General features: G+C 34.6%; 1 protein-coding gene across 2 annotated transcripts in view; it reads left to right on the top strand.

Moving 5' to 3' along the window:
• Positions 1-26,397, top strand: part of TOPAZ1 (testis and ovary specific PAZ domain containing 1) — a 77,943-nt gene that overhangs the window by 16,308 nt on the left and 35,238 nt on the right. For both annotated transcript variants that reach the window (XM_038570255.1, XM_038570254.1), the window contains 8 exons: positions 8,414-8,478; positions 10,482-10,621; positions 11,991-12,076; positions 12,793-12,918; positions 14,858-14,921; positions 21,332-21,483; positions 21,661-21,753; positions 23,080-23,195. In XM_038570255.1, the coding sequence (XP_038426183.1) occupies positions 8,414-8,478; positions 10,482-10,621; positions 11,991-12,076; positions 12,793-12,918; positions 14,858-14,921; positions 21,332-21,483; positions 21,661-21,753; positions 23,080-23,195 (842 nt within the window). The remainder of the gene's footprint in view (positions 1-8,413; positions 8,479-10,481; positions 10,622-11,990; positions 12,077-12,792; positions 12,919-14,857; positions 14,922-21,331; positions 21,484-21,660; positions 21,754-23,079; positions 23,196-26,397) is intronic.

Below are 26,397 nucleotides of genomic sequence, written 5' to 3'. Positions count from 1 at the left end.
AATGTTATTCTTCTGCTTCAGACTGTCCATTGGTTTGTAATGACATTTAGATTCAAAGCCAGACAGAGCCTTTACTACCACGTGCGGTACTCTTTCTCATCTCTTGTACTACTGTCCATATTCTTTTCACTCTCACCATCGGAGCCTCCTTGCTGTTCTTGGAACATACCAAGGCTTTCTCCCACTTCAGGGCCTTGCCCTTGCCATTATCTGCCTGTAATGTTCTTCTAAAAATAGTATAGTTCTCTTACTTCCATCACATCTTTACTCAGATTTCATGTTCTCAGAGATAACTTACCTGGCCATCCAACCTAAAACTTCAGTGTTCTCCTTTCTCCTAGCATTTCTTTTTTCTTTTATTTTTTTTAAGATTTTATTTATTTATTCATGAGAGAGAAAGAGAGAGAGAGAGAGAGGCAGAGACACAGGCAGAGGGAGAAGCAGGCTCCCCACAAAGAGCCCGATGCAGGACTTGATAGACCCCGGGATCACGCCCTGAGCTGAAGGCAGATGCTCAACCACTGAGCCATCCAGGTGTCCCACTCCTAGAATTTCTTAATTCCCCCTCTCACATTCACTATGATTTAACATTGTAAATATTTACTTATGTTTATATCCTCTTGCTAGAGTGAAACTCCATGAAAGCAAGGATTTTTGTTCATTTTGCTTACTACTTCATCTCTAGCACCTAGAGTAGTAGCTGGTACAGAGTAGTGACACAAATAATTGTTGAATGCATACTGTTTGTGAACTCCATTTAAAAATAGTCTTTAAGTGCTAGAAGTGTCCTGTAACACAGATAATCTCACAAGGTACTTGCTTAATGGTTTGGTGATGATAACAACCAGTATGTACTGAGCCTTTGTTATATGTCAGCCAGCCACTGTTAAATATCTAGCAAAGGTTATCATGTTTTATCCACATAATATAACAAGGTGCTGTTCAGGAGTCCCCAAGGCCACCCTCAGATTTAGTGATTTGCTAGAATTTGCAGAGGTTAGCAAAGCTGTTATACTCAAGATTATATTTTATTACGGTGAAGAAATGCACATTAAAATCCACGAATAAAAAAAAATAATAAAATAAAATAAAATCCACGAATAAATCACTCTGTCCATGAGAAACCAGGCACAAGTTTCCAGTTGTCCTCTTCCATGTGGACGCTGCTTACTTCTCCCAGCAAAGATGCATGACAATAACAGTATTGCTAACCAAGGGAACTTACTTGAGGCCTGGTCAGAGTCTTTATTGGGGTCAGTCACATTGGTATGGCTGGCTGCCTGCATGGCTGACCTTAGTCACTTGGTTTCTCCAGACCCTTCAGAGGTCAAGCTGTTGTCACAAGGCCCCCACTGTAAATCACATTGTTTTAGATCATCTGGAGTGACTGAAGGCCCCTACATGAATTGCATTGTCAGCATACACTGCCTGGTCCCAGGCCCCTAGTTAAACAAAGACGCATTTATCAGGCAGCATATTCCAAAGGCTTAAGTTACCTCCAAGGAGTAGGTCAAAGGCTAAACCTTCATTGCACACAGTATAGACAACTCTGACTTGCTGAGATAGTCCTTTGCTGGACATGGGGTGTGTACTGTTATTTTCTTTTGTAGATAAAAGAAACCTGAGATTTGAGTCAGTTTCTTGTCCATAGTCACATAGCAGAGTTCCTTGACACTATAGGTAGGCAAAGTTTTCTTTAAAGGGCTAAATGGCAAATACCTATATGGCTCTGTGGGCTATATAGTTGTGGTTGCAATTACTCAACTCTGCCATTGTAGCAAGAAGCCATAGACCATATATAAACAAATAGTAGTTGCTATGTTCAGATAAATCTTTATTTACAAAAACAGGCAGCCTGCAGGCTGTAGCTTTCCAACCCTTGCTCTTAAGTATTAAAAAAAAGAAGAAGAAAAGAAAAGAAACAGTTTGTACTTTATTTAAAGCTGAGGAAAAGATTTAATCCATTCACTCCTGCAAGCATAGATTTTAGGAGATGTCTGCCAGAATTCACTGAATTTTTAACACTGTAAATATTTTAAAGATGTAGACTATTTTTGGCATTGGCTCTTTTAAAAATAATCTGCAGAATCATTTAGTTGCTTCCTGGTATAGTAAGATTTCTTGGTTTTGCTTAAAAGAAAGGGATGATGCATTTATCTTTCTAATACCATGGTAAGCTTCAAAGTACCAACTCCTTAAAAAAATACATGACCAGGTAATAATATTTATCTTTAAGATATTTGGCCCCCAAGTTTCAGAATTAAACTTTATTCGTATCTCTCACCTTCATTTTAGTAGTTTATTTTTTTTTTTTAGGAGTTTATTAGGTTAGCTTCAGGACATATGTATGGCCTAGCACTTCCCTGCATTTATATACAGTTTTCTGTGCATTTTCAGATATACTTCATGATTGATCTTTTATGTATCTGTTAATTTATATAATAAATATGGAATATATATATGCTCTGTTTTTCAGAGAGCTTGTTTTTATTTTGTCTTATATGTCCATTAAACCCAGAATCCATATGTAACAATTTTTAAGTTTACCATGGTAGTAGTAATTGCTTAATGAGTCTAGTTTTGAACCCCAGATAAAATGCTAGTATACTCTTCTGTTAGCTTTTAATTTTGAGATAATTGTAGATTCCCAGGAAATGGCAAAAGTAGTATACAGAGGACCCATGGACCCTTCACCTAGTTTTTCCCTGTGATTACATTTTTAAGTACAGTATCAAAACCAAGAATCTGATATTAAATGTAAGTATATATACTTCTGTGTATTTTAGTAAGTGGGCAGATTTTTGTAGCCACTACTGCAATCAAGATAAAGAATTATTCCATCACTACAATGATCTCCCTTATATTATTCCTCGGTTACACCTTTCTCCTTACCTCTGACATTCCTAACCTTAGCAACCATTAATCTGTTTCCCATCTCTGTAATTTTGGTATTTTGAAATAGATGTAGATTTACTGGAGGTTGTCTAGAAGATTATTAATTTTATTGCTATTCCAAAAGAACTAGCTTTGGTTTTATTGATTTTTTTTTTCTCTATTGCTTTGTTTCTATTTCACTGATTTCAGCTGATCATTATTTTCTCCTTTTTTTTGCTTACTTTGGATTTAATTTGCCCTTCTTAACCTCTTAAGGTTGCAACCTCTTAAGGTCATTGATTTAAAATTTATTTCCCGAGACAATTTAGTGCTATAAATTTATCCATGAATAGGGCCTTAGCAGCATCCCATATTCTTTTAACTTTGAAATGGTTATAGATTCACATGTGGTGGTAAGAAATAACAGGGAAAGATCTCGTGTACCCTTTACCAGTTTTCCCCAATGTAACATTACAAAACCATAGTACAATATCACACCAGAGTATTGACTTTTTTTTTTTTTTTAGTATTGACGTTAATTTAGCAGAGGTATAAAGCATTTCCATCACCACAAGGAACTCTCCTGTTGCCCTTATAGCCATGCCTACTTTCTTCCTGCCTACTCCTAAACTCTCCTGAACCCATGACAACCACTAATCTGTTCTCCATTTCTATAATTTTGTCATTTTAAGAAAGTTACATAAATGGAATCATTCAGTATGTAACCTCTTCAGATTTTTTTTACCCAGCATAATCCTCTGGATATTCATCAAGTTTGTTTCATGCATCAATAGTTGATTCATTTTTATTGCTTAGCAGTACTCCATGGGTTGGGTTACCACAGTTTATCTGAAAGCTCTTTCTTCATTGAAGGACATCCACATTGTTTACAGTTTTCGGCTATTACAAATAAAGCTACTATAAACATTTGTTTACCAGTTTTTGGTGAACATAATTTTAAACTTCTCTGGGATAAATCCCCGTCTGCAGTTGCTAGCTGTATGGTAATTGCATGCTAAGGTTTTAATTTAGGTGAACTCAGATTCCTTTTCAAATCTTTGTTCAGTTCTTTTAGCCTTAGCTGGGCTGTTTGGAGTCTACCAGTTCAAAGATACAGTTCAAGGGTCAGTAAGAAATTAGGACAGAATTTATAAGCAGATTTCAGGATTTCCTTTCTTAGGCTCTCTCTTTCCCTGGATTCCCAGCCCTACTTCCCAGTTTATGACCTTGTCCTAAACTTAGCCTTCTGGTTTGTTTCCATAAGGCAAGTTTTTGGCCTTCCCAAGTAGCTCAACCAGGATCTGCCTTCAAGAATAAAGCTATGAAAGCAAAAGAGTTAGCTAGTGCTTGCTATTCCTTCTTTCCAAGTGGAGAATTCCCTCCAGGTTCTGCCAGCTTTTCATATGTTTCCAGTGGTTTCAAGCAGAGATTTTTATATTTTACCTAGTTTTTACCTACAGGAGGATTAGCCCAATAAGACATACTCTACCATTTCTCAAAGTATATTGTATATCCTTTTTAATTTTATGTAAATGGTAGCATACCATTCTTTACCTTGCTTTTTAAACTTAGTATATAATGGAGTATTTCTTTTCAATGTATGTAATTATGCCTTATTTTTATAATTACATAATTATCTACTGCATGGATATACTCTATTCAACAAGTTCCACTATTAGTGGACATGTGGTTGTTCCCATTTTTTGCTATTTAAATATTGCTGCATTATGTATCCTTGAACATAAGGCATTTTGTGTATGTGCAGGCATTTTTAGATTCTTAGAAGTAGAATTGTCAGATTGGCCTACATAGAGATGGCTGTGATTTATACTTTCAATAACATTGGGTGAGAATGCCAGTTTTCTCCCCACACAACTAACGAACTTAGTATTAAAATTTTTGTCCCATCTGTCTATTTTTACAAGTGACTTTTAGTTTCAATTTGCTTTTCTCTTAGGAGACTAAGCATCTTTTAGTATGTTTAAAGGCCATTTTTAAATGAACTTTCTTTTTATGTGTTTTGCCCATTTTTCTTCTGAGATTTTGATCTTTTTTTACTTGTAGGAACTTTTCATATATTAAACATCCTTACGTCACTCACAGGGAAATACAAATCAAAACTACAATGAAATATCACCTCATACCTATCAGAAGGGCTGAAATTAACAACACAAGACCAACAGATGTTGGCAAGGATGCAGAGAAAAGGGAACCCTGCTACACTGTTGGTGGGAATGCAAACTGGTGCAGCCACTCTGGAGAACAGTATGGAGGGTCCCAAAAAAGTTAATAGAAACTACCCTATGATGTAGCAATTGCACTACTAGGTATTTGCCCAAAGGATACAAAAATACTGGTTTGAAGGGATATGTCCACCTTGATGTTCATAGCATTATCAACAATAGCCAAATCTGGAAAGAGCCCAGATGTTCATTAACTGATGAATGGATAAACAGAATGCTGAATATATATTATATACAGAACAGAATATTATTTAGTCATTTAAAAAGAATGAAATCTTGCCATTTGCAATGACATGATGGAGCTAGAGAATATTATGCCAAGCAAAATAGGTCATATAGATAAATACTCTGATTTCACTCATATGTAGAATTTAAGAAACAAAACAGATGAACATGGGATGGGGGAAGAGAGGCAAACCATAAAACAGACTTTTAGCTATAGAGAACAAACAGGGTTGTTGGAGGAGAGATGGGCAGGGGTATGGGTTAAATTGGTGATGGGTATTAAGGAAGGCATTTGTTGTGATGAGCTCTGGATATTGTATTTAAGTGATGAATCACAAAATTCTACATCTTAAACTAATATTACACTGTATGTTAACTAACTGGAATCTTAAATAAAACTTGAAACTACAAAACACAAAAAATATATTCTTTGTCCTATGTTCCCACACTTTTTCCTATTTTTTGTCTGTTCTGACTTGATTTAGGAGTTTGGCTTTTTTTTTTTTTTTTTTTAACCTTAAAGGAGGTTTTTGGTCAAATCTACTAGTTTTCTCTTCTGATATTTGAGTTATGAGTAATAGAGAAGCCCTTTCCCATTTCAAGATTTAAAGTTTTCTCTTGTATATTTTTCTGGTGTTTTTTTTCTGTTTTTTTATTATGTTTGAATTTTTTTTTGAGATTTTATTTATTCATGAGAGACAGAGAGAAAGGTGGGGGGGGGGGGCAGAGACACAGATATACAGGCAGAGGGAGAAGCAGACTCTATGCAGGGAGCCTGATGTGGGACTCCATCCCAGGACTTCAGGATCACACCCTGGGCCAAAGGCAGGCACTAAACCCCTGAGTCCCCCAGGGATCCCTTATGTTTGAATTTTTATCTTTCTGAATCTAAAATCTATCTTGAGAGAAAGAATGTAGAAACAATGTAACCTTTAAAAAATTTTTTTGATGGATGGCTTTTGTGTACTTTGTAGTCTAGTATAAGAAAATACCAAAAATATTTATATTCACACCTGTTGGTGTGATAATTTATGGTTTCTGCTTTTGGTATCATGCTTAAGTTTTTTCCACTCTTAAAATTATACAAATACCCACCTTTATTTTTTTTGCTATTTTTGTATATTTAAATCTTTACCTAAAAAGTATTTTAACATATGGTGAGTTGGTACCAAACTTATTTTCTACCCAGTTAACTAGCCCATTTTTCTGCTGCCATTTATTGAATCATTTCCTCACAGATTTCAAATGTTATCTTTAATATTCTCAAATTTGTGGGATCCTTGGGTGGCTCAGTGGTTTAGTGCCTGCCTTTGGCCCAGGGCATAATTCTGGAGTCCCCGGATCAAGTCCCATGTCGGGCTCCCTGCATGGAGCCTGCTTCTCCCTCTGCCTGTGTCTCTACCTCTGTGTGTGTGTGTGTGTGTGTGTGTGTGTGTGTGTGTCTCTCATGAATAAATAAATAAAATCTTTTAAAAAAATTTCAAATTTGTATGTGTGGAACTGTTCCTTTTGTTTCATTGATTGCTCAGGTCCTTGTACTAATATCAATCATATTGTCAATTATTTGAAAAATAAAAATAGCAAGCAAAATAAAAATAAGGCTTGCTTTAAAAGACCCTAAGATGTATAATAAATTTAAAATATTTTTTTTGGCCATTCTTATATTCTCTTAAGAGTGCTTTAAACTCACGTGATCAGGGGCATCTGTGTGGCTCAGTAGTTGAGCATCTGCCTTCAGCTCAGGTCGTGATCTTCAGGTCCTGGAGTCTTGCATTGGGCTTCCAGCAGGGAGACTGCTTCTCCCTCTGCCTATGTCTCTGCCTCTCTGTCTCTTGAATAAATAAGTAAAGTCTTAAAAAATATATAAACTCACATGATAAAGTAGTTTTTAAAATATATACATTAATTTGGGGAGAATTAACATCTTTACCTTTAATAGTCTCGTGTAGAACATGGTATATTTTTTTTAATATTTTATGTTTCTCAGTTGATTTTTGTAATTTTCTTTGCAAGGGTTAAAAGTATATGCAGTGTGTATCATTATATCATTACACATATTACAGTAATATGTGTTATGTACTTTTAAAAAAAGAATAGTTGTTGGGGTGCCTGGGTAGTTCAGTTGGTTAAGCGTCAGACTCTTGATTTTTGGCTCAGGTCATGATCTCTCAGAGGATTGTGATATCGAGATGAGTTGAGCTCTGTGGTGGGTATGGAACCTGCTTAAAATTTTCTCTCTCCTCCATCCACCCCTCCCTTTATACCTGCACATGCATACTTTGTCTCTCAAAGAAAAAAAAGGTTAAAAGAGTACATTTTCAGTGCTCTCATCACAAGGAGAAATTTCTTTTTCTCTTGTTCTTTTTGTTGTAGCTCTATGAGAAAATAGGTGTTAGCTGCAGCTATTGTAATGATTTCACAATGTATGTAAATCCAGCCATCATGCTGTATGCATTAAACTTATACAGTAATATATATCAATTCTCAGCAAGGCTGGAAAAAATTTTTAGTAATTAAAAAATTTAATTTTTCATATAAAGTAAGAATTTAAATGGTTATCTCTGCTCATAATAGGTAATTTGGGGATTTATTTTCTTGTTCCCTGCCTGTTTTTTAAAAGTTTAATATTAGCATGTATAACTTCCTTATAATTAGGCACGATTCCAGAACACTAATGTGAAATGTTTTGAGTATAGTGATAAATGAAATACATTTAATACTTCCAATGAGAAAAATGAATTTGTTCATAAATACCACCTAAAAATAAAAGTCACTTAATGCTTTTTATCTGAATGAAAACAAATGTAACTTTAATTGTTCATAATAATTTTAAATGCCAGTTTATGTAACTATGGTGTCAAAAGCTGAGAAAATTTATGATTTCTATGAGTTTTTCTCTTAAGCAACAGTGGAATTTTTAAGTCAATATTAGTATTTCAAATACTGTAGAGTTGTTTTGTCAGTTGGCCATAAGCTAGTGGTTTAATTAACATCTAATATATCCCAGTAAACCTTATAGATATGGAATACAAAAATATTCACTTGTACTTTTAACCATAATTTTTTCACAGAGTAGATTTTCAGAAAAGGTGACTATTAAAGAAGAAAAAGAAAATATCTTTGAAGTTTACAAAAGGTTTGTACCATTTTTAATTATGTAATTTTAAAATAGTTACATAATTTGTATTTTGAGTGTGTTTTTCATTCTCTGCTCTATGTGCTTGGGCTACCATGCTGTGAGCCATACATAGAGATTATTAATCAGTGTATCAGGTATACCCAGATGTCAGGGATACTTTCAGTTAGTATAAAGCTGTGACAAAGATTTTTGAGCCATTAAAATATTTTTTGAGGAAGGAATAAGGAATAATGATAAAAGAAAAAAGAATGTGTACATGACCTTTGGGAAGGTAGAAAAGTGTCAGAAATCAGATGAATATTGCAGTTTGCAGGTATCTGACATGTTTGCAGTGATTAGTACTAAGAGTTACAGTACACTCACTTGAACATATGCCAATACCAAACTTAAAGGATACCTTGGAGATCACGATCCATCCTGCATGCCTGTTTTGCTGTTGGGGCAAGGTACACTGAGATCAGGTGACAAATGTGTTCAAGTCCTTTTGTGTTAAGGCAGTAGTTTTCAGTGTGATCCTTTATAGCAGCAGCATCAAGTGGGAACATGTTAGAAATGCAAATTACTTGGTTCCATTCCTGACCTGCTGAATCAGAAACTCTGGAGATGGGGCCCATCAGTCTGTGGTTCAGCAAGGCCACCAGCTGATCCTAATATGTGCTCAAGTTTGAGAACCACTGAATGAAGGAAAAGCCTAGGTGAGAATTAGATTGGCACAGAAACCCAGTATGATCCATGACCATTTGAAATTTTAAAAGGGAAAAAATGACAAAAGTTCCCTTTTTTTCCCTCTTATAGGCATTTTGCTTACAACGAAGTAGTGTCATTGCAGTCTGCAGAGTTTTATCATCAGTTTGGCTCTACCACAATGATCAGGAATGTGACATTGGAAAAGTCACTACATTACTCCAGGCTTTAGTCATTCAATCAAAAACAAAATAATTTTACTAGATAATCTCTTCCATCTGTAAAATTCCATAATTCTTGTTTGTTCTATATTATTGTTCTTGTTTTGTTTTGAGGAATGTGGTGTTGATTGCATATATTAATGATGTCCCAAGTTGGAAAAAGAAGTGATAATCTCTTTCCTGTGTAATTTTTAAAAAAGATTTTATTTATTTATTTGAGAGAGAGCATGAGCAGAGGGAGGGACAGAGGGAGAAGCAGACTCCCTGCTGAGCCACCCAGGCACCCCTTGTGTAATTTTTAAGCTTTTTCAATGCTAACTAAGTTTCAGCTGTTGTAAGTGTGGCACCTTCTTTCTGTTTTTTGTTTTTTTTGTTTTTTTTTTTTTCTCCTCTCTGGCCCAGGGAACTCCAGCTGAAAAAGCTTAATAGAATTATTTTTAAGGTAAAATATTGCAGTATCTGAGTGATTTTCGCCTAAAAACTAAGTTCATTCATAACTATCAGTCAGCTTTGAGATACTTTCCACTTTCTCCTTCGCTTCTTTCTTTTTCTAAGTAAGTGAAGCTCCAGAAAACTCCTAAGTTTTTCTGAAACAGGTTATATAGGATCTCACATATTAAAATATAGTCAGAGCTGGTTAAATCTAAGCAACCAAGAACAGCACATTTTTTATACCTTCTTCCCCAAGGAAGCTCTCAGGTACCTGTATAAATTTATTAAATATGCTTGTTCTAAAGAATAATTCATAATTTATTTATTTTACTCTACTATCAATAGAATAATTGGATGATCTTTTCTGGATTAGAATGCTAGCCTAGTTCCTCCTCAGACTTTTTGTCTGGTGTGATCAAAAATACTCTGCTCTAGTTTTAACCCAACAACCTTTCTCCTACCCCTACCCTGGCCATTTAACAAGCACTGAAGAAGGCAAGAACACCTACTGAAGATACTGAAGAATCATAATATGGTAATAGTATACAGCATGGTGTATAACATATACATAGTGTGTTAGGTTGTGTTTCTACTTATTTGATTCTCATTACTTTAATGTTTCTAGAATTTTAAAATCTGATTTTGGCTTTTGTGCTCACACAGTGAAGATTCTAAAAATGCAGCGATCATGGTTGGTGAATGTCATTTGGCAGCACTGGTCCCAAAACCTCTGTGCTTATCAGTGCCACCTTTGAATCTGAGTGCTCATCAAGAAGACCTATTTCTAAAGCCCTGGATGAATGGTACTGTTATCTTAATAAAATTTTATTGGCTTTTGATAACATAGAAACTGTATAGGAGATTTTTTTCATCAAAAACAAAAAAGTAAAAAATATCAAAACACACTTAGAATATGTTAAAATTGGAAAGTTAGTATACCTTTACTTAGAACTTTAGATGGAATAATTTCTTAAATATCTGTGTTTGTGTGATAGCGGTAAAATATAGGATATACCTAAAATATTCATATCTTAGTTGAATATTTTAAAATTTTATAATGTATTTAGAATTTGTGTCAGGTTTTTTTGACGATCCATAATGCTTGAACAAAATAGGCTAGATTGAAGAATGAATTTAGAAGCAATAAAATTTCTTTGTGTAGCCCACACCTAATTCTTCTGTACTTTCCTATTACAGACTTTGTGCTGCCTGGTGTCTTGTGCTACAGCAGCATGCCCAGATGATTGTGTGTTTTATCTTAAAAAGCCTTAATGGTTCTTATAATGAAAATTACAGCAAAACTATGCAGCAGAAACTTGAGCTTGTTCCAAATTCACCTGATGCTACCAAGTGAAAAATGCAATTATTTAAAATAAAAAGTTTTTAAATTATTTTATCTTTAGAGAAAAACATTTCTAAATGTCCTAATTCTCATTTTGAAAGACCAACATTAAGGGATAGGATGCCTAGTGTATCAGTAGCTCAGGTGACCAAAACACAATACCATAGACTGGGTGGCCTAAATGACAGAAATTTATTTCCCACAGTTCTGGAGGCTAAGATCAAGGTTCTGGCAGGGTTCAGTTTCTGGCTCTCTTCCTGGTTTATGGATGGCTGCCTCCTTGCTAAGGCCTCACGTGGCCTTGCCTTGATACATGTGCATGGAGAAAGAGCAAGCTCTCTCATGTCTCTTCTTATAAAGACATTAATTCCATCTGATCAGTGTCTCCCCCTTATGACCCCATTTCATTCTGTAAAAGGCCCGATCTTCAAATAAAGGGTTAGAGCTTGAACATATGAATTTGTAGGGGGTACATAGTTCATTTTGGTAATACCTAGGTTTGTCAGTTTCCTTAGAAATTTTAATTGTGTATCATATATGTGCGTTTAACATAAAGACTATTATTTAAATGCTGTGTTCAGTACTGCTATATAAAGCTTTTAAGAAAGTATCTTCAGCTTAAAATTAGTTTAAGATTTTACATTTAGGCCTAGAAATACTTAAGGAGCATTTTTTATTTCACAGGCACACACTGTAGCATCATAGTCTGTGAACAGAGTATGAGTAGTCCAAAGTAAAACTTTAAAGCAGATAGTAGTGGTAATATTTCATTGTTATGAAGGGAAGAAACTAACATAATGATGTGTGATGTCATTCTTAATCACTTCTAGATTTCAAATTTCCAGGAAAACATTCTTTCCTAAAGCTGCAGAGTCCTGAAACTTGTGAAATTTTTAAGAGGGAAAAAAATGTAGGGGTAAGTCCCCCATTAAAAAAAAAAATAATCCTATAAAAGCACATATTTTGGTTGTATTTCCCTATCATTTTTTTTAAGCACTTCTGGCCATTTACAGATTTTGAATGGCAGTTGGTGGTAAAAAGCAGAAAATGAGTAGTGACTCCGAGGATATTCACAAATAATGTTAAGAAGTTGAAAGAAGGCTGGGTGGGTAGGGTGGAGAGTGAATATACAAAACAAAATATAGGATGGATAGTTCCCTGTGATGGAAGAGAAAGCTAATGATTTAATTAAAGCAGTTTATAGAGAAAGTTTGTTGTAAATATTTTTATTCCGTCATATCTTTGTTACTCAGAAAAGCTGTGGAAAATTTGGATTCTAAGTAAATGCATCTGAAATATGCATATTATAATAGAATAGCTTCTTATAAAAGCAAAAGGGGCCAGGTATATGAGAAAGGGGAGGGAATGCATAAACTTTTAAAAACATGTAACGTAAAACAGTAGTAACTGGAATATTTTACACTGAAGGAAATTGCAAAAATTCGACATCATTTAAAATTTTTGTTTTCATCATTTTAAAAATATCAATTGTTTGGAGTTTTACTTTATCAAGTCAGCAATTTGTCTTGATACTCTTTTGGGTGTATATATTTCTGGTTCCTTCAAATGCTTTCTCACTTGATTATGGTGTTTTGTAATTAACATAAAAAGAAAATATATCTAATTTTCTAGGTGTTCCAGAAGCCCCTAGGGTTGATGCTACCCCATAGATATTGCAAATTTCATTTTAATACATTACGTGGCTGTGAACGATCACAATGCAAGTTTGCTCATGTGCCTGAGCAAGGGGATGAAAAGGTAAAATATGTAATGTCTGTGAAGTAGAGATTGTTTTAATAATCATCTGTTATATGTTTAATTCAGATTTTCTTTGACTCCTGCTAGCATAGATGAGCTTTGCCTAGTTTTGTACTTTATATAAATGAAATCATACAATCTGTATTCTTATTTTTAGTTTCTTTTTGTTCAATATTTTTGAGATTCATCTATATTTTTTAGTTATAAACATTTCTTTCTCATTGCTGTATAATAAATATTCCAGTGTGCGAGTATATCAAAATTATTTTATTGATAAATATTACTTTTGATTCATTTGGGTGGTTTCTAAACCTGCCTGTCTTTTGGTGGATATATATGTGTGTGTGTATATATATATGTATGTATATACATATATATAAACACACACTTTCTGATGGGTTATACTTAAAACTGGAATTGCTGGTTCATAGGATCTGCATATGTACAACTTTAGTCAATATTGCCAAGCAGATTTCTGAAGTGGTCTGCCAAATTACACTCTCACCAGCAATGTTGAAGTGTTCTGGTTGATTCATAGCCTTACCAGCTCTTGGTATTTATCAGCCTTTTAATTTTAACCATTCTGGTGGGTGGGGAGTGATGCCTTCCCTGATGATGATTGATGAAGCTGAGCATCTTTCAAAATCATTAGATGCTTGGATACCCTCTTTTTGGAAATATCTAAGTATTTTGCCTATATTCTATGGGATTGTCTTTTTCTTTCTTTTTTTTTTTTTAAGATTTTATTTATTTATGAGAGACAGAGAGAGAAAGAGAGAGAGAGGCAGAGGGAGAAGCAGGCTCCATGCAGGGAGCCCGACGTGGGACTCGATCCCAGGACTCCAGGATCAGGCCCTGGGCTGAAGGCGGTGCTAAACCGCTGAGCTACCCAGGCTGCCCGGATTGCCTTTTTCTTATCTGTCTTAAGAATTCTTTATATTTTCTGGGTGTAAGTTCTCTGTTGGATATGTGTATGGCAGGTAACTCTTACTAGTGTACTGGTTGCCTTTTCACCCTCTTTAAAAGTGTCTTTTGGTAAACAGAATTTCTTAATTTTTATATAGCCCAGTTTTGTTGATTTTCTTAACCTTTTTTTTTTTTTTTTGTCCTGTTGAAGAAATAGTTGCCAAGATCTTGTTTTTTTGTTTTTTTTGTTTGTTTGTTTGTTTGTTTGTTTGTTTGTTTGTTTTTAAGGTCCAATGTTTTATCTTTGTATTTAGAATACTAAGCCACCATTAAGGAGGGCACATGATGTAGTAAGCACTGGGTGTTACATGCTACTGATGAATTATTGAACTCTACATCTGAAACTAATGTACTATATATTGGCTAACTGAATTTAAATTTAAAAAAAAAAAACACTAAGCCACCTGGAATTGATTTTTTTTGTTTATTATGTGAAGAAAAGGTCAAGATAAATATTTTTTCCTGTGTGGATCCCTAGATGACCCAACACCATTTACTAAAAAAAGACCATTTTTCCCCCCACTGCACTGCAGGGTCACCATGTCACAAACCAGCTGATTCTATATGAGCGTGTCTATTTCTAGGCTCTCTATTCTAATCCATTGGTAAATGGATTTATCCTTGCATGAGTAAAGTTATTTTTTTAAATGACCTAAATAAGATTTTTTAAAAATTTCAGATACTCAAGGATTTCTTCCTTTCCCCCATTGCTTGCTAATCTAGGCTATTTCCTTGACCTTTTCTTTTTCAGAGCATCTCTAGAATAAGGTTTTTGTAGTGAGTTCAATATGCATTTCAAATCTGTGAGTTAACCTAACTTCAACTTTTTATGCCATTGCTTTAAGTTTACTTAAAAAAATAGAATAAAAAAAAGAATAAAAAAATAGAATAAACAGAAAGATAGGATAGAAATTTGTCTTTTATGAAATATAAAAAGAATATAAAAAGGTAATATGTTTTTCATTACTTGTAGGTTTGTATGGATGTGTTTAAGAAATATATAAGTATCAACGAGCTGTGTTTGCTACAACGTGCAGGTATGAGACAATGGAACGATTACTATAAATTCATGAATGTGAGTGTTTCAAACAATGTGCTATTGTATTTTATAGTTTGAAAGTAACTTCAGTACTTTAAAGTATGAAAACTGAATGCCTTAGAGTGGCTCTGCTGGTCTTAGAAAGGATTAAAAATAAGTGTGCCATTTTGGTTACTAAAAAAATTAGAATCCACCTAACACTATAGTTCTCTTACATACTAATATTTGCATGGATGTATAGGTATAAGAAAAAATAATACTGTTAATTGGCTTAAAATCTTTCTGAAGGGATGTTTCAGAAACTGAAATCTTTCCTACTTCTTATCCTCTTAACACTTACCTCTTTGAGGCCAGTACACTTCCATACTGAATTCTGTGTAAGTCCCTAAACAGGCCAGGCTCTGTTATAATATCACAGCCACTGTACCTGCTCTCTATCTGGGATGCCTTTCTTCCATCCCTCTTCCCTATAGCAAAGACCTATTTATCTTTCAAATCTTAGTCCTAGGAAATAGCAGATTGCTGATTGCTGCTTCTGATCACAGAGGTGCAAAGAGATGGGCAGCTATTATTATCCTACTTTTTCCCATTGTCTTAAGCCTCTCTTCTTCCTGCTAAAGTGACTTCCAAACAATTTAAAGAGCTAGCACTCTTTTTTTTACCTTGTCTTTCATTTTTCTTTTTCCCCATTTCGGAGCCAAGTCTTAGAGACTAGGATATTCAAAAACAACTGCATGCATATATTGGGGAAACTAAAAAGTGACTGCATGAGAAAGGCTCACTAAAGAAATGATAAGACCTTAAATTTACTTCAGACTGATCCTCCCCACAGAACATACAACAATAAAAAAACAAAAGCAGGGATCTCTGGGTGGCGCAGCGGTTTGGCGCCTGCCTTTGGCCCAGGGCGCAATCCTGGAGACCCGGGATCGAATCCCACATTGGGCTCCCGGTGCATGGAGCCTGCTTTCCCTCTGCCTGTGTCTCTGCCTCTCTCTCTCTCTGTGTGACTATCATAAATAAATAAAAAAATAAAAAATAAATAAAAACAAAAGCAGTAAACAGAAACAATAACAAAACAACAGGCCCTGGGGGAAGGGAGAGAATCTGAGCTCTTGCAGTTACCAGTTATTAGATTAAAATGCCCACTTTCAACAAAAAAGTCACAAGGTATACAAAGAAATAGGAAAAAGTACAGCCCACTCAAAGGAAAAAATGTATCAATAGAAACTATCCCTGTAAAAGATCTAATGGCAGATAGTTGAGATAGTGACTTCAAAACAACTGTCTTAAAGATGTTTAACATACTTACAAAGATATAGAGGAAGTAAAGAAAATGATGTATGAACAAAGTGGAAATATTAATAAAGAGAGGTTAAGAAAACTCAAAAAAAAAACTGGAGCTGAAAAAGTACAATAACAAGTAAAAAGTTTACTACAAGGATTCAAAGGCAGATTTAAGCAGGCAAAAAATCAGCAAACTTGAAGATAAGACAATAGAAATTACTGAGTTCAAAGAAGAGAGAAAAGAAAGATTGAAGAAAAGTGAACAACAGCCTAAGGGACCTGTGGGATTCTGTTAAATAGATAAATATATACATTGTGTGAATCCCAGAAGGAGAAGAAAAAGAGGGAGGCAGAAAGAGTATGTAAACAGACTGGCTGAAAACTTCCCAAATTTGATGAAAGTCATGAATATAAATGTCCAAAAAGCTTAACAAACTCCAAGTAAGATGATGAACTCAAAGAAACTCACACCAAAACACATTATAATCAAAGTTTCAAAAGCCAAAGACAGTCTTGAAGGCAGCTGGAGAGAAGCAAATCATCACATCCAAGGGATCCTCAGTAAGATTATAAGCAAATTTCTCATTAGAAACTAGAGGTCAAAAGAAAGCCAATATTTTCAACATGCTTCAGGAAATTTTCTGTCGACCAGGAACCCTATATCTAGCAAAACTACCCTTCAAAAATAAAGGAGAAATTAAGACCTTTTCAGATAAGTAGAAGCTGGGAGAGTTCATTTCCCGTAGACCTGCCCTGCATGAAATGATCAAGGGAGTCCCGCATGGTGAAATGAAAGAACACATAGTCACTCAAGGTCATGTGGAGAAATAATGGTCTCAATAGAGGTAGTAAATACATGGACAATAGTAAAAGTTAGTAATTATTTAAACAATAGTTTGTAACTGCTATTCTGTTTTCTTCTCTATGATTAAAGAGACTAAAACAGTTAAAGAAAAAAATTATTAGTGTAAAAAGTAGTAGTATTGCAAATTTGATAACTCCAAATCTTCTCTTCTATATAATTTAAGAGCCTCATGCATTTTAAAAAACTGTTAATGTTTGGGACACACAGTATGTAAAAATGTAATTTTATGACTTAACTGAAAAGGGTAGGGATGGAGTTTTGTAAAAAAAAGCAGTTTTTGTATGTTACTGAAGTTAAGCTGGTATTAGTTCATATTAGAGTGTTACGACTTTAGGATGTTAAATGTAATCCTCATGGTAATCACAAAGAAAATAGCTATAGAATAAACACAAAAAGGAATTTAAACATTTAATTAAAAACATCAACTAAACAAAGACAATAGTAATGCAGAAAATAAAGAACAAAAAAGCTACAAGTATGCAAATAGGAAACAACAAAATACAGAAGTCCTTCCTTACTGTATGCTAACTAACAAAATTTAAATTTAAAAAGTTATATTTGTTTATATCATACTATAGTCTGTTAAGTATACAATAATTTTTTAAAAAGTGTATATACCTTAACCTTCATTGCTAAAAAACTCTAGCCATCATCCAAAGCCCTCAGTGAGTCCCAGTCACTGATCACAGATGACTACAACAGATGTAATAATGAAAAAGTTTGAAATATTTCAAGAATTACCAAAATGTGACACAGAGACATACAGTGAGCAGTACTGTTGGGAAAATGGTGCCAGTAGACTTACTTTATTTAGGGTTCCTGCAATCCTTTAATTTGTAAAAGATGCAAAATCTGCAAAGTGCAATAAAATGAAGTACAATAAAACAAGGTAGGCCTGTACCAAGGTAGGTCTTTCATAAAAGTGAAGTGGGTGGTATAAAGCATACTCTAGAAAGTGAGGGAAACCTGTGTATGAAAACCTATTGCAGAAAGCATACTCAGTGGTGAAAGACCAAAACTCTTCCCCTTAAGATCAGGAACAAAGGCAAGGGTACCCATTTTCATCATTTCTGTTCAAACTAAAACTGGAAGATTTATAATCCAGAATGATCAGACGAGGCAAAGAAATAAAATGCATCCATTTCGGAAAAGAAGTAAAATTAACTCTGCACATTATCAACAATAGCCAAATTATGGAAAGAGCCCAAGATAAAGAAGATGTGGTGTGTGTATACACATACATATATATAACAGAATATTTGTTTTTAAGATTTTACTTATTTATTCATGAGAGACATAGGCAGAGGGAGAAGCAAGCTCCATGCAGGGAGCCCGACATGGGACTTGATCCTGGGTCTCCAGGATCACACCCTGAGCTGAAGGTAGCACTAAACTGCTGAGCCACCCAGGCTGCCCTATATAACAGAATATTCAGCCATCAAAAAGAATAAAATCTTGCCATTTGCAACAACAAGGATGGAGCTAGAGTGTATTGTACTAAGTGAAATAAGTCAGTCAGAGAAATATAAATACCATATGATTTCACTCATTTGTGGAATTTAAGAAAACATGACCATAGGGGAAGGGAGGAAAAAAAGAGGGAAGCAAATAATTAGATACTCTTAACTACAGAGAATAAACTGAGGGTTGGTGAAGGAGAGATGGGTGGGGGGATAGGCTAAATGGGTGATGGGTATAAGGAGGGCACTTGTGATGAACACTGGCTGTTCTATGTAAGTGATAAATCACTAAGTTTTACACTTGAAACCAATTTTACCATGTTAACTAACTAGAATTTAAATAAAAACTTGAAATAAAAAAAATTACCTGTTTGCAAATAATATGATCTTACATGTAGAAACTCTAAAGATTCCACCAAAAAACCCGTTAGAACTAAAATATAAATTCAGCAAAGTAGCAGTATATGGATTGAACATGCAAAAATCACTTGCATTTCTATATATTCAGAAAACAATCTGAAAAAGAAATAAAAGCATTTCAATTTATAGTAGCACCAAGAATAATAAAATATTTAGGAATTAACTAAGGAAATGAAAGATATGTCATTGCTGAAAGAAATTAGACAGAAACTAGTAGAAACAAATCTCATGTTCACGGATTGGAAGACTTCATACTATTTTTTTTTTTAAAGAATTTATTTGTTCATGAGAGACAGAAAGAGGCAGAGACACAGGTAGAGGGAGAAGCAGGCTCCATGCAGGGATCCTGACATGGGACTCGATCCCTGGTCTCCACCAGGATCACACCCTGGGCTGAAGGCGGCGCTAAACCCCTGAGCCACCCAGGCTGCCCATGACTTCATATTGTTAAAATGTCCATACTACATAAGTGATCTACTGGAAATTCAGTGCAATCCCTATCAAAATACCAATGACTTTTTTTTTTCCAGAATTAGAAAAACTAAAAATTCATATTTTATTGCAAGGAACCCCAAAATGAGTATAAAAAACAATCTTGAAAATAAAACTGGAGGACTTGAAAACTTCCTACAAAAGCTTCCTACAAAGCTAGAGTAATAAACAAGACTGCAGTATTGGCATAAAGACAGACATATAAACCAATTGGATAGAATAGAGAGCCCAGACAAAACCCCTCATATCAAATGATTCTAGGCAATGGTTCCAAGACAACTCAATGGGGAAAAGGATAGTTTCTTCGACAAGTGGTGCTGGGAATACTGGATAGCTACATGCTAAAGAATAAAATTAAACCCTTACCTGACACTCTATACAAAAACCAATTCAAAATGGATCAAAGATCCTAATATAAGACCTACAACAATAAACCCCTTAAAAGAAGTCATAAGGACAGAAGCTTAACAACACTGGTTTGGCAGTAATTTCTCAGATATGACACCAGAAACACAGACAACAAAAGAAAAAGACAAATTGGACTTCATGAAAATTTAAAAATTTTGTTCATTAAAAGACAGTATCTGACAGAATGGGAGAAAATATTTGCAAATCATATATCTAACAATGGATTAACATCCAAAATATATAGAGAATTCCTAAAAACTCAACAGCAAAAAAGCAAGCTGATTCGGAAATAGGCAGGGGTGCCTGGTTGGCTCAGTCAGTTAAGCCTCTGCATTTAGCTCAGATCATGAATCTGGAGTCCTGGGATTGAGCCCCATGTCAGGCTCCCTGCTCGGCGAGGAGTCTGCTTCTCCCTCTCTCTGCTCCTATCCCTCCGCTTCTCCCCCTGCTCATGCTTACATGCTCTCTCTTTCTGTGACTCTCTCAAATAAAATCTTTTAAAAAGCAGCAGCGGGGATCCCTGGGTGGCGCAGCGGTTTGGTGCCTGCCTTTGGCCCAGGGCGCGATCCTGGAGACCCGGGATCGAATCCCACGTCGGGCTCCCGGTGCATGGAGCCTGCTTCTCCCTCTGCCTGTGTCTCTGCCTCATTCTCTCTCTCTCTCTCTCTGTGACTATCACAAATAAATAAAAATTTAAAAAAAATTAAATAAATAAATAAATAAATAAATAGCAGCACCAAGTAATCCAGATGGTAGTAAGTATTTTGGGCAGAAATAACTACACTAAAATAAAACCCAAGGTAATTTTTATTAAGGCAGTTTCAGCTAGGGTATAGAGATTCTGACCTGTAAAAGTTTGCAATGGGGAAAAAAATAATCCATGAGTGATCCCTTAAAATAATTTTACCAAAATAATGGGAAAAAATTAGAAATGGTTTAAGTGTTGTTATAGAAAGTAAATTAAGTTGGATTAACATTAAGAAATTACTTTCTGAGAGGAAATTAGTATACTTTTTAGTAGAATGTTCATAATCATAACTGGAATAAAAAATATCTCTAGGATCAACATGTTGGTGGGGTTAAAAACAAGAAGGGGTATGTATACAAATAGTCTGTATCCATCCCCAAATTATACAGTTTCTCATACATGACCAAGCCTGGCCTGAAGAATCCCTGAGAGTGTGGCTCCCTCAGAGTTCCAAGGATACCATGTTGTATGAGGCAGCTAACCTATTTCTTGTGGTTAGCACATAAGTTAGCTCCCACTCTAGTGCCTACTATGCTTGGTTGACTTCAAATGTTAGTCATTAACTTTTATTTTAATTTACTTTCATCAAATATTGCTGATACAGAAGTGTACCTTTCAAGAAGATAAATTTACACTGCTTGATCTTTAAATATAGAAAATTTGTCTAATTTAGGAAAGATAAATATCTTGATATCAGCAAATGATTTTTATATTTTTTTTATTTTTAGTCAACACATTTATGGATTACTACAGAAAGTTTCCGCCGGGTATACACTTTGATTTGCAAGTGCTAAATGACCTTCTAAATTCTTTACTCAAACATTGTTTATTGAAAGAAGTATTTCAGGTAGTGAACCTCAGCATAATGGTTAAAATGCTGGTAAGTAACCTGAAAATCTATGCTTTTTAGTATTGTAAGTAAATTTGTTATATTTCTTGTTTGTATAATTTATCAATTAAATCTTTGGGTTTATTGAATAATTCCTAGAGAACGCTTTTATTTTCAGCTTAAATGAAAGAAGACATGAAAATGAGTATAATTTTTTGTTTTATCCAGCCTGCTTTGAAAATATTGCTAAAAATATTTGAACATGTGGCAACTATGAAATTAAGGAATGCTGTACCTGCTTTAATAGATATATTTTGCAAGGTATGCTTTATCACTTTTATTCTCTGATACTGAATAACCAAGAAAATAATTCTTTCCACTTACACTCTTAAACTGCCTTTTACTCACATTCTTGATGCCAAAGAATTCTGTTTTCAGAAATGTTCTTTTTCTCTTGAAAGAGGATTTATAAACAGACTCCAGTGACTGATGGGCCTTCCCCTTAAATAGTAAATCGTTCTAAGCACTCCAGGTGACTTCTTTCTGATTTGTAAAGTCATCTCTACACCTTAAAGATGATTAAAGAAAACTCTTTATCAAAAGATATGAGGTCATTTATAACAAAAATCAATACACAGATCAATATATACATAGAAAATCATGACCCAAACAAAGTAAGAAAAACAAAGAAACATGGAGGTTAGGAATTAATTTTATAGTTGGCACCAAAAAAAAAAAAAAAAAGAAAAAAGAAAAAGAAAAAAGAATTTTATGGCTTTCTAAAATTATATTAAAATATGTACTTTTGGCTGCTTACTGGTATTTAGCACTGCCCAGCCATCCATTTCAGAACAGGCTGATAACAAGAACCACCCCTCTCGCCCACCCTTTCTATAAGGAGCAGCATTGGAACCACTCTAGCAGAATATACAGGTATTTCAGTGAATACCTCTAGATCCACATTACAAAACTTGACAGAATTATCTGCCTGGAAATTTTTTAAGCTAGAAATTACTTATCACCACTAGTAGTTTTAGAAAACCTCAGTTTGATATGTCTCAGGAAGTTTACAATCTGGGATAACTTACAAAAACAAGTGCTAGGCTAAAGACTAAATGTGTACCAAACAGGAGGTATGGATGATAAATTCATTGAGATAACTTGGAAAACAAAGAATATTCAAGTTTTGAATTCAAACATTATTTTCATTTTCACTTTAAATTCTTAAGGTATCTAACTGTGGTTTTCAGATATTGGAAGAAAATATACTTCAGGGGGTTTTTTTGTTTTGTTTTTTTGTTTTTGTTTTTTTACTTCAAGTTTTTTGTTTTTTTTTTTAAGATTTTATTTATTTATTCATCAGAGAGAGAGAGAGAGGCAGAGACACAGGCAGAGGGAGAAGCAGGCTCCATGCAGGGAGCCCGATGTGGGACTTGATCCCGGGTCTCCAGGATCATGCCCTGGGGTGAAGGTGGCGCTAAACCACGGAGCCACCCGGGCTTCCCTACTTCAAGTTTTTTAAGTGAATTTTAGTTCTACTTGTTTTAGTTTTTCCACCAATCCCCTAGTTGTTACATACTGGTTTTCAACTCTTCCATATTTGTATAAGAATAAATACCTTTTTTTTTTTTTTTTGGTCTCCTACAGTTTGTTGAAGCTGGGATGGTGTTTGACCCAGAGCACTTTAACTATATAGTCAAGCTCTTATACCAACTACAGGCTTCCCAACAAGAAATAACTGCAGTTCTGGAGATGAAATCCAGGTAAGAAAAGTGATTATAACTAAAGTTAAACTTAACATACACATTTTTTTGTGATATATATATATTTTTTACAGACTTGGAAAGGGTGAAAGCAAAGCACTTATTTATCACTGTATTCCAAACATCGAGCTAGCGACCCACCATAAGCCTTTCTTTCATCTCTTGGCTATGTCCTAGTCACATTGTCATTAGTCAGGCTGCTTCTAGACAGCCTTCCTAGCCAGCCTCACCAAATCTTTCCAGTACCTGATCCACCTCAGTGTTTGGCACATCAACTGTAAAAAGAACCTCTTATCCTGTTTCAGAACTTAATGCACCTTCTTTTATGTGTATAAAGTACCTCAATTCTTTTTTTTTTTCTTTCACTTCTTTTCATGTTAGCTATGTAAAATACTTTAATTCCTCTTTTTCATTCTTTTTTCTCACTTGTTCACTTTCTCTCTTATGGGCTTCCCAATTGATTTATTTGGAAACCTATGATATTATGAGTAGTACCATAATATACCTGTATTAACGAAAAGGAAAGCCACAACTTTTACAAAAACTGTAATTAGGGACGCCTGGGTGGCTCAGCAGTTGAGCATCTGCCTTTGGCTCAGGGTGTAATCCCAGGGTCCAGAATCGAGTCCCACATCGGGCTCCTTACAGGGAGTCTGCTTCTTCCTCTGAGTCTCTGCCTCTCTCTCTGTGTGTCTCATGAATAAATAAATAAAATCACTTCTCATTATCCTCTAATATAGGGTTTTTCAGACTTTCTTGGTTCATAGTGTCCATAGGCCCAAAAAAGTACATTAACAGTCATATATACTAAGTAGTTAGATCCAAACAAGTTAATAGTAGTAATTTGATGGTATCTGACAGAAGATGCTTTGAAAAATTAAAGTAACCTATGGGGCTCCTGCGAATTTTCTGTAGTGCCCTGGATGTCATTGTACACAGTTAAGAAATAGCAGTGATTCCACTAAGTGATACTACTTCTCTTGAAGCACCAGCATTGAAGATACATTTAACTTTCTCAAGTTCTGAGTTTTTTTCTTTCTTTAACTAATAATGATTAATATTTCTGTTTATAAAAATTATAATACTATTTTAGGTTAAATAGATTATTGGGACTACCTAGGAAATAAGTTTTTGTAAGAAAAATGCTGTTTGTCTAGCACAGAGTTCTGGGATATAATCTATTTATAATGACTAGAGTACATCAATATTTTCTTCCAAATATTAAGTCATTCTTCTCCTGATCCATCCGCTAACAAGTTGGCATTTCGGACAGTGGCAGCTATGATAGAGAGCTCAAATGGCTAGCAGATCTTCATCTCCTGTGAGATTGAATAGCATCTGGCACCTCTAGGTGCAAGAGGAGCAGTACTACCCTTGTTTCCAGGAGAGCTATACAGCTTCACCTTTCAGGCAGTGATCTCTTGGTATAGAAAAAGGATCTCTTGGTACAAGAAGATTCCAGAACAAACCAGCCTTAGTTTTCAATTTTTCAACAATCACACATACATGTTTATAGTTTATTTTATAACCCCTAATTTTGATAATTGTATCCTTATACACTCTGCTCCTTCCTGTGCTCCCACTTCAAAAGAATTATCTAGTATTTTTAAGAGGAATTAACGTTGGCCTATTTGATGAAAGACAAAGTAGGATGATAACTGTGGATAGTAAGGGGTATGGGTTGTGGTTAGGGATGTAGACCTGGCCTCAATGCAGAAGGAAAAAATTTAGTATTTATCATTTTATGTTTGAACTTTCCAGACACCCTTTGAAATAATTACCCTTTTCTGGGCTCGGGAAATGAATTTTAATGAACACTCATACTTGATTTTGATTATAGTTTTAAATTAGGTAGTTTATAGTTCATTGGAAAGGCTTTCACATTCACACAAAGAATTCCAACATATTCAGGATATCAGTGAGAATTTAGATGTGTCTGTAATTTAGGACATTTAACATACACTTAATGAGTTTACAATTGTTTTATTTTGAAATAATTATAGATTTACAGAAATGTTGCAAAAATTAGTATAGAGACTTTCCCTTTATCTAGCTACCTTTTATGTTAACATCCTACATAGTAATAGTGCAGTTATCAAAACCAAGAAATCAGCAGTCATAAAATCCAATTAACTACAATCTTAGAGCATCCTAGTAGGAGGTACATGGTGCCAACATATCTTATTGATTAACTTAACCTTGGTAACTTAGTTAAAAATGTTATCCGCTAGGTTTCTACACTGTAGTTACTGTTTGTCCCTTTGTAATTAATATTTTGGGCAAGAGACCTTAACATACTTCACCCTGTTTCTCCTCAAGCCTTCATATGTTAATTACAGTATTCATCAGGGAATCTTTCTGCAAGTTACTACTATGGTATTTGCTCAATGGTGATTTTACATTTTCCCTATTTCTTCTACATATATTAATTGGAATTTTGAGTAAGGAAGAACTTTCTCTTCTCCATTTATTTATCCATTTATTACAGTATGAACTCATGAGTATTTATTTTATCTTACGGTTTATGTATAATTTAATACTATTATTATTAATTTTTTTGCTCAAATTCTTCCAGATTTGTCCCTTGGGAGGTCCTTCAGGGTGGTTCCTATAGCCTTTGATCATATTCTGTTCATTTTCCCCTCCATTTTCTTATTTTTTGGAGCCACAGAGTTGTTTTAAGTTTCATCTTCTGTTTACCCTGCCCGAGCACTGGCAACAACCAAGGAGTTTCTCCAAGGAGTTCCGGTTCCTTTCATTGGAAAGTGGTATTTGAAAACCAAGATCTGAATGAGCTTATTGCTGCAGGAGTGTCATTGCAGCTAGATCCTCTCAGTGTACAGGGCTAGGAAATATATTCATTATATATGTATATAAAAATATATAAACAAAACATACATATAGAAAATATATGCACATATATATGCACACAAAACACACCTACACAAAAACATATTTTTCTATTTGTATGTATATTAAAAAACATGAGTTCATACTGACTGCTTAATTCTAATCCAGCACCACATACTCATTTTAGCTTTCCATTTTCTTATATATAAATTCTTTTTCTGACAGCGAGAAATGTGACTTTCATTGTCTACAATGTGTTTACTCATTTATCAATCCTTCTATCCAAAAGTGGTGTCAGAACTGCTAACCCATACCCCTGTGAAAAAAATTTAGAATGTAGTATTAATATAAA

The sequence above is a fragment of the Canis lupus genome, chromosome 23 (genome assembly GCF_011100685.1).
Source record: "Canis lupus familiaris isolate Mischka breed German Shepherd chromosome 23, alternate assembly UU_Cfam_GSD_1.0, whole genome shotgun sequence".
NCBI lineage: Eukaryota > Metazoa > Chordata > Mammalia > Carnivora > Canidae > Canis > Canis lupus.
The sequence above is the reverse complement of the archived record's forward strand: the minus strand, read 5'-3'. Positions and strand labels throughout refer to the sequence as shown.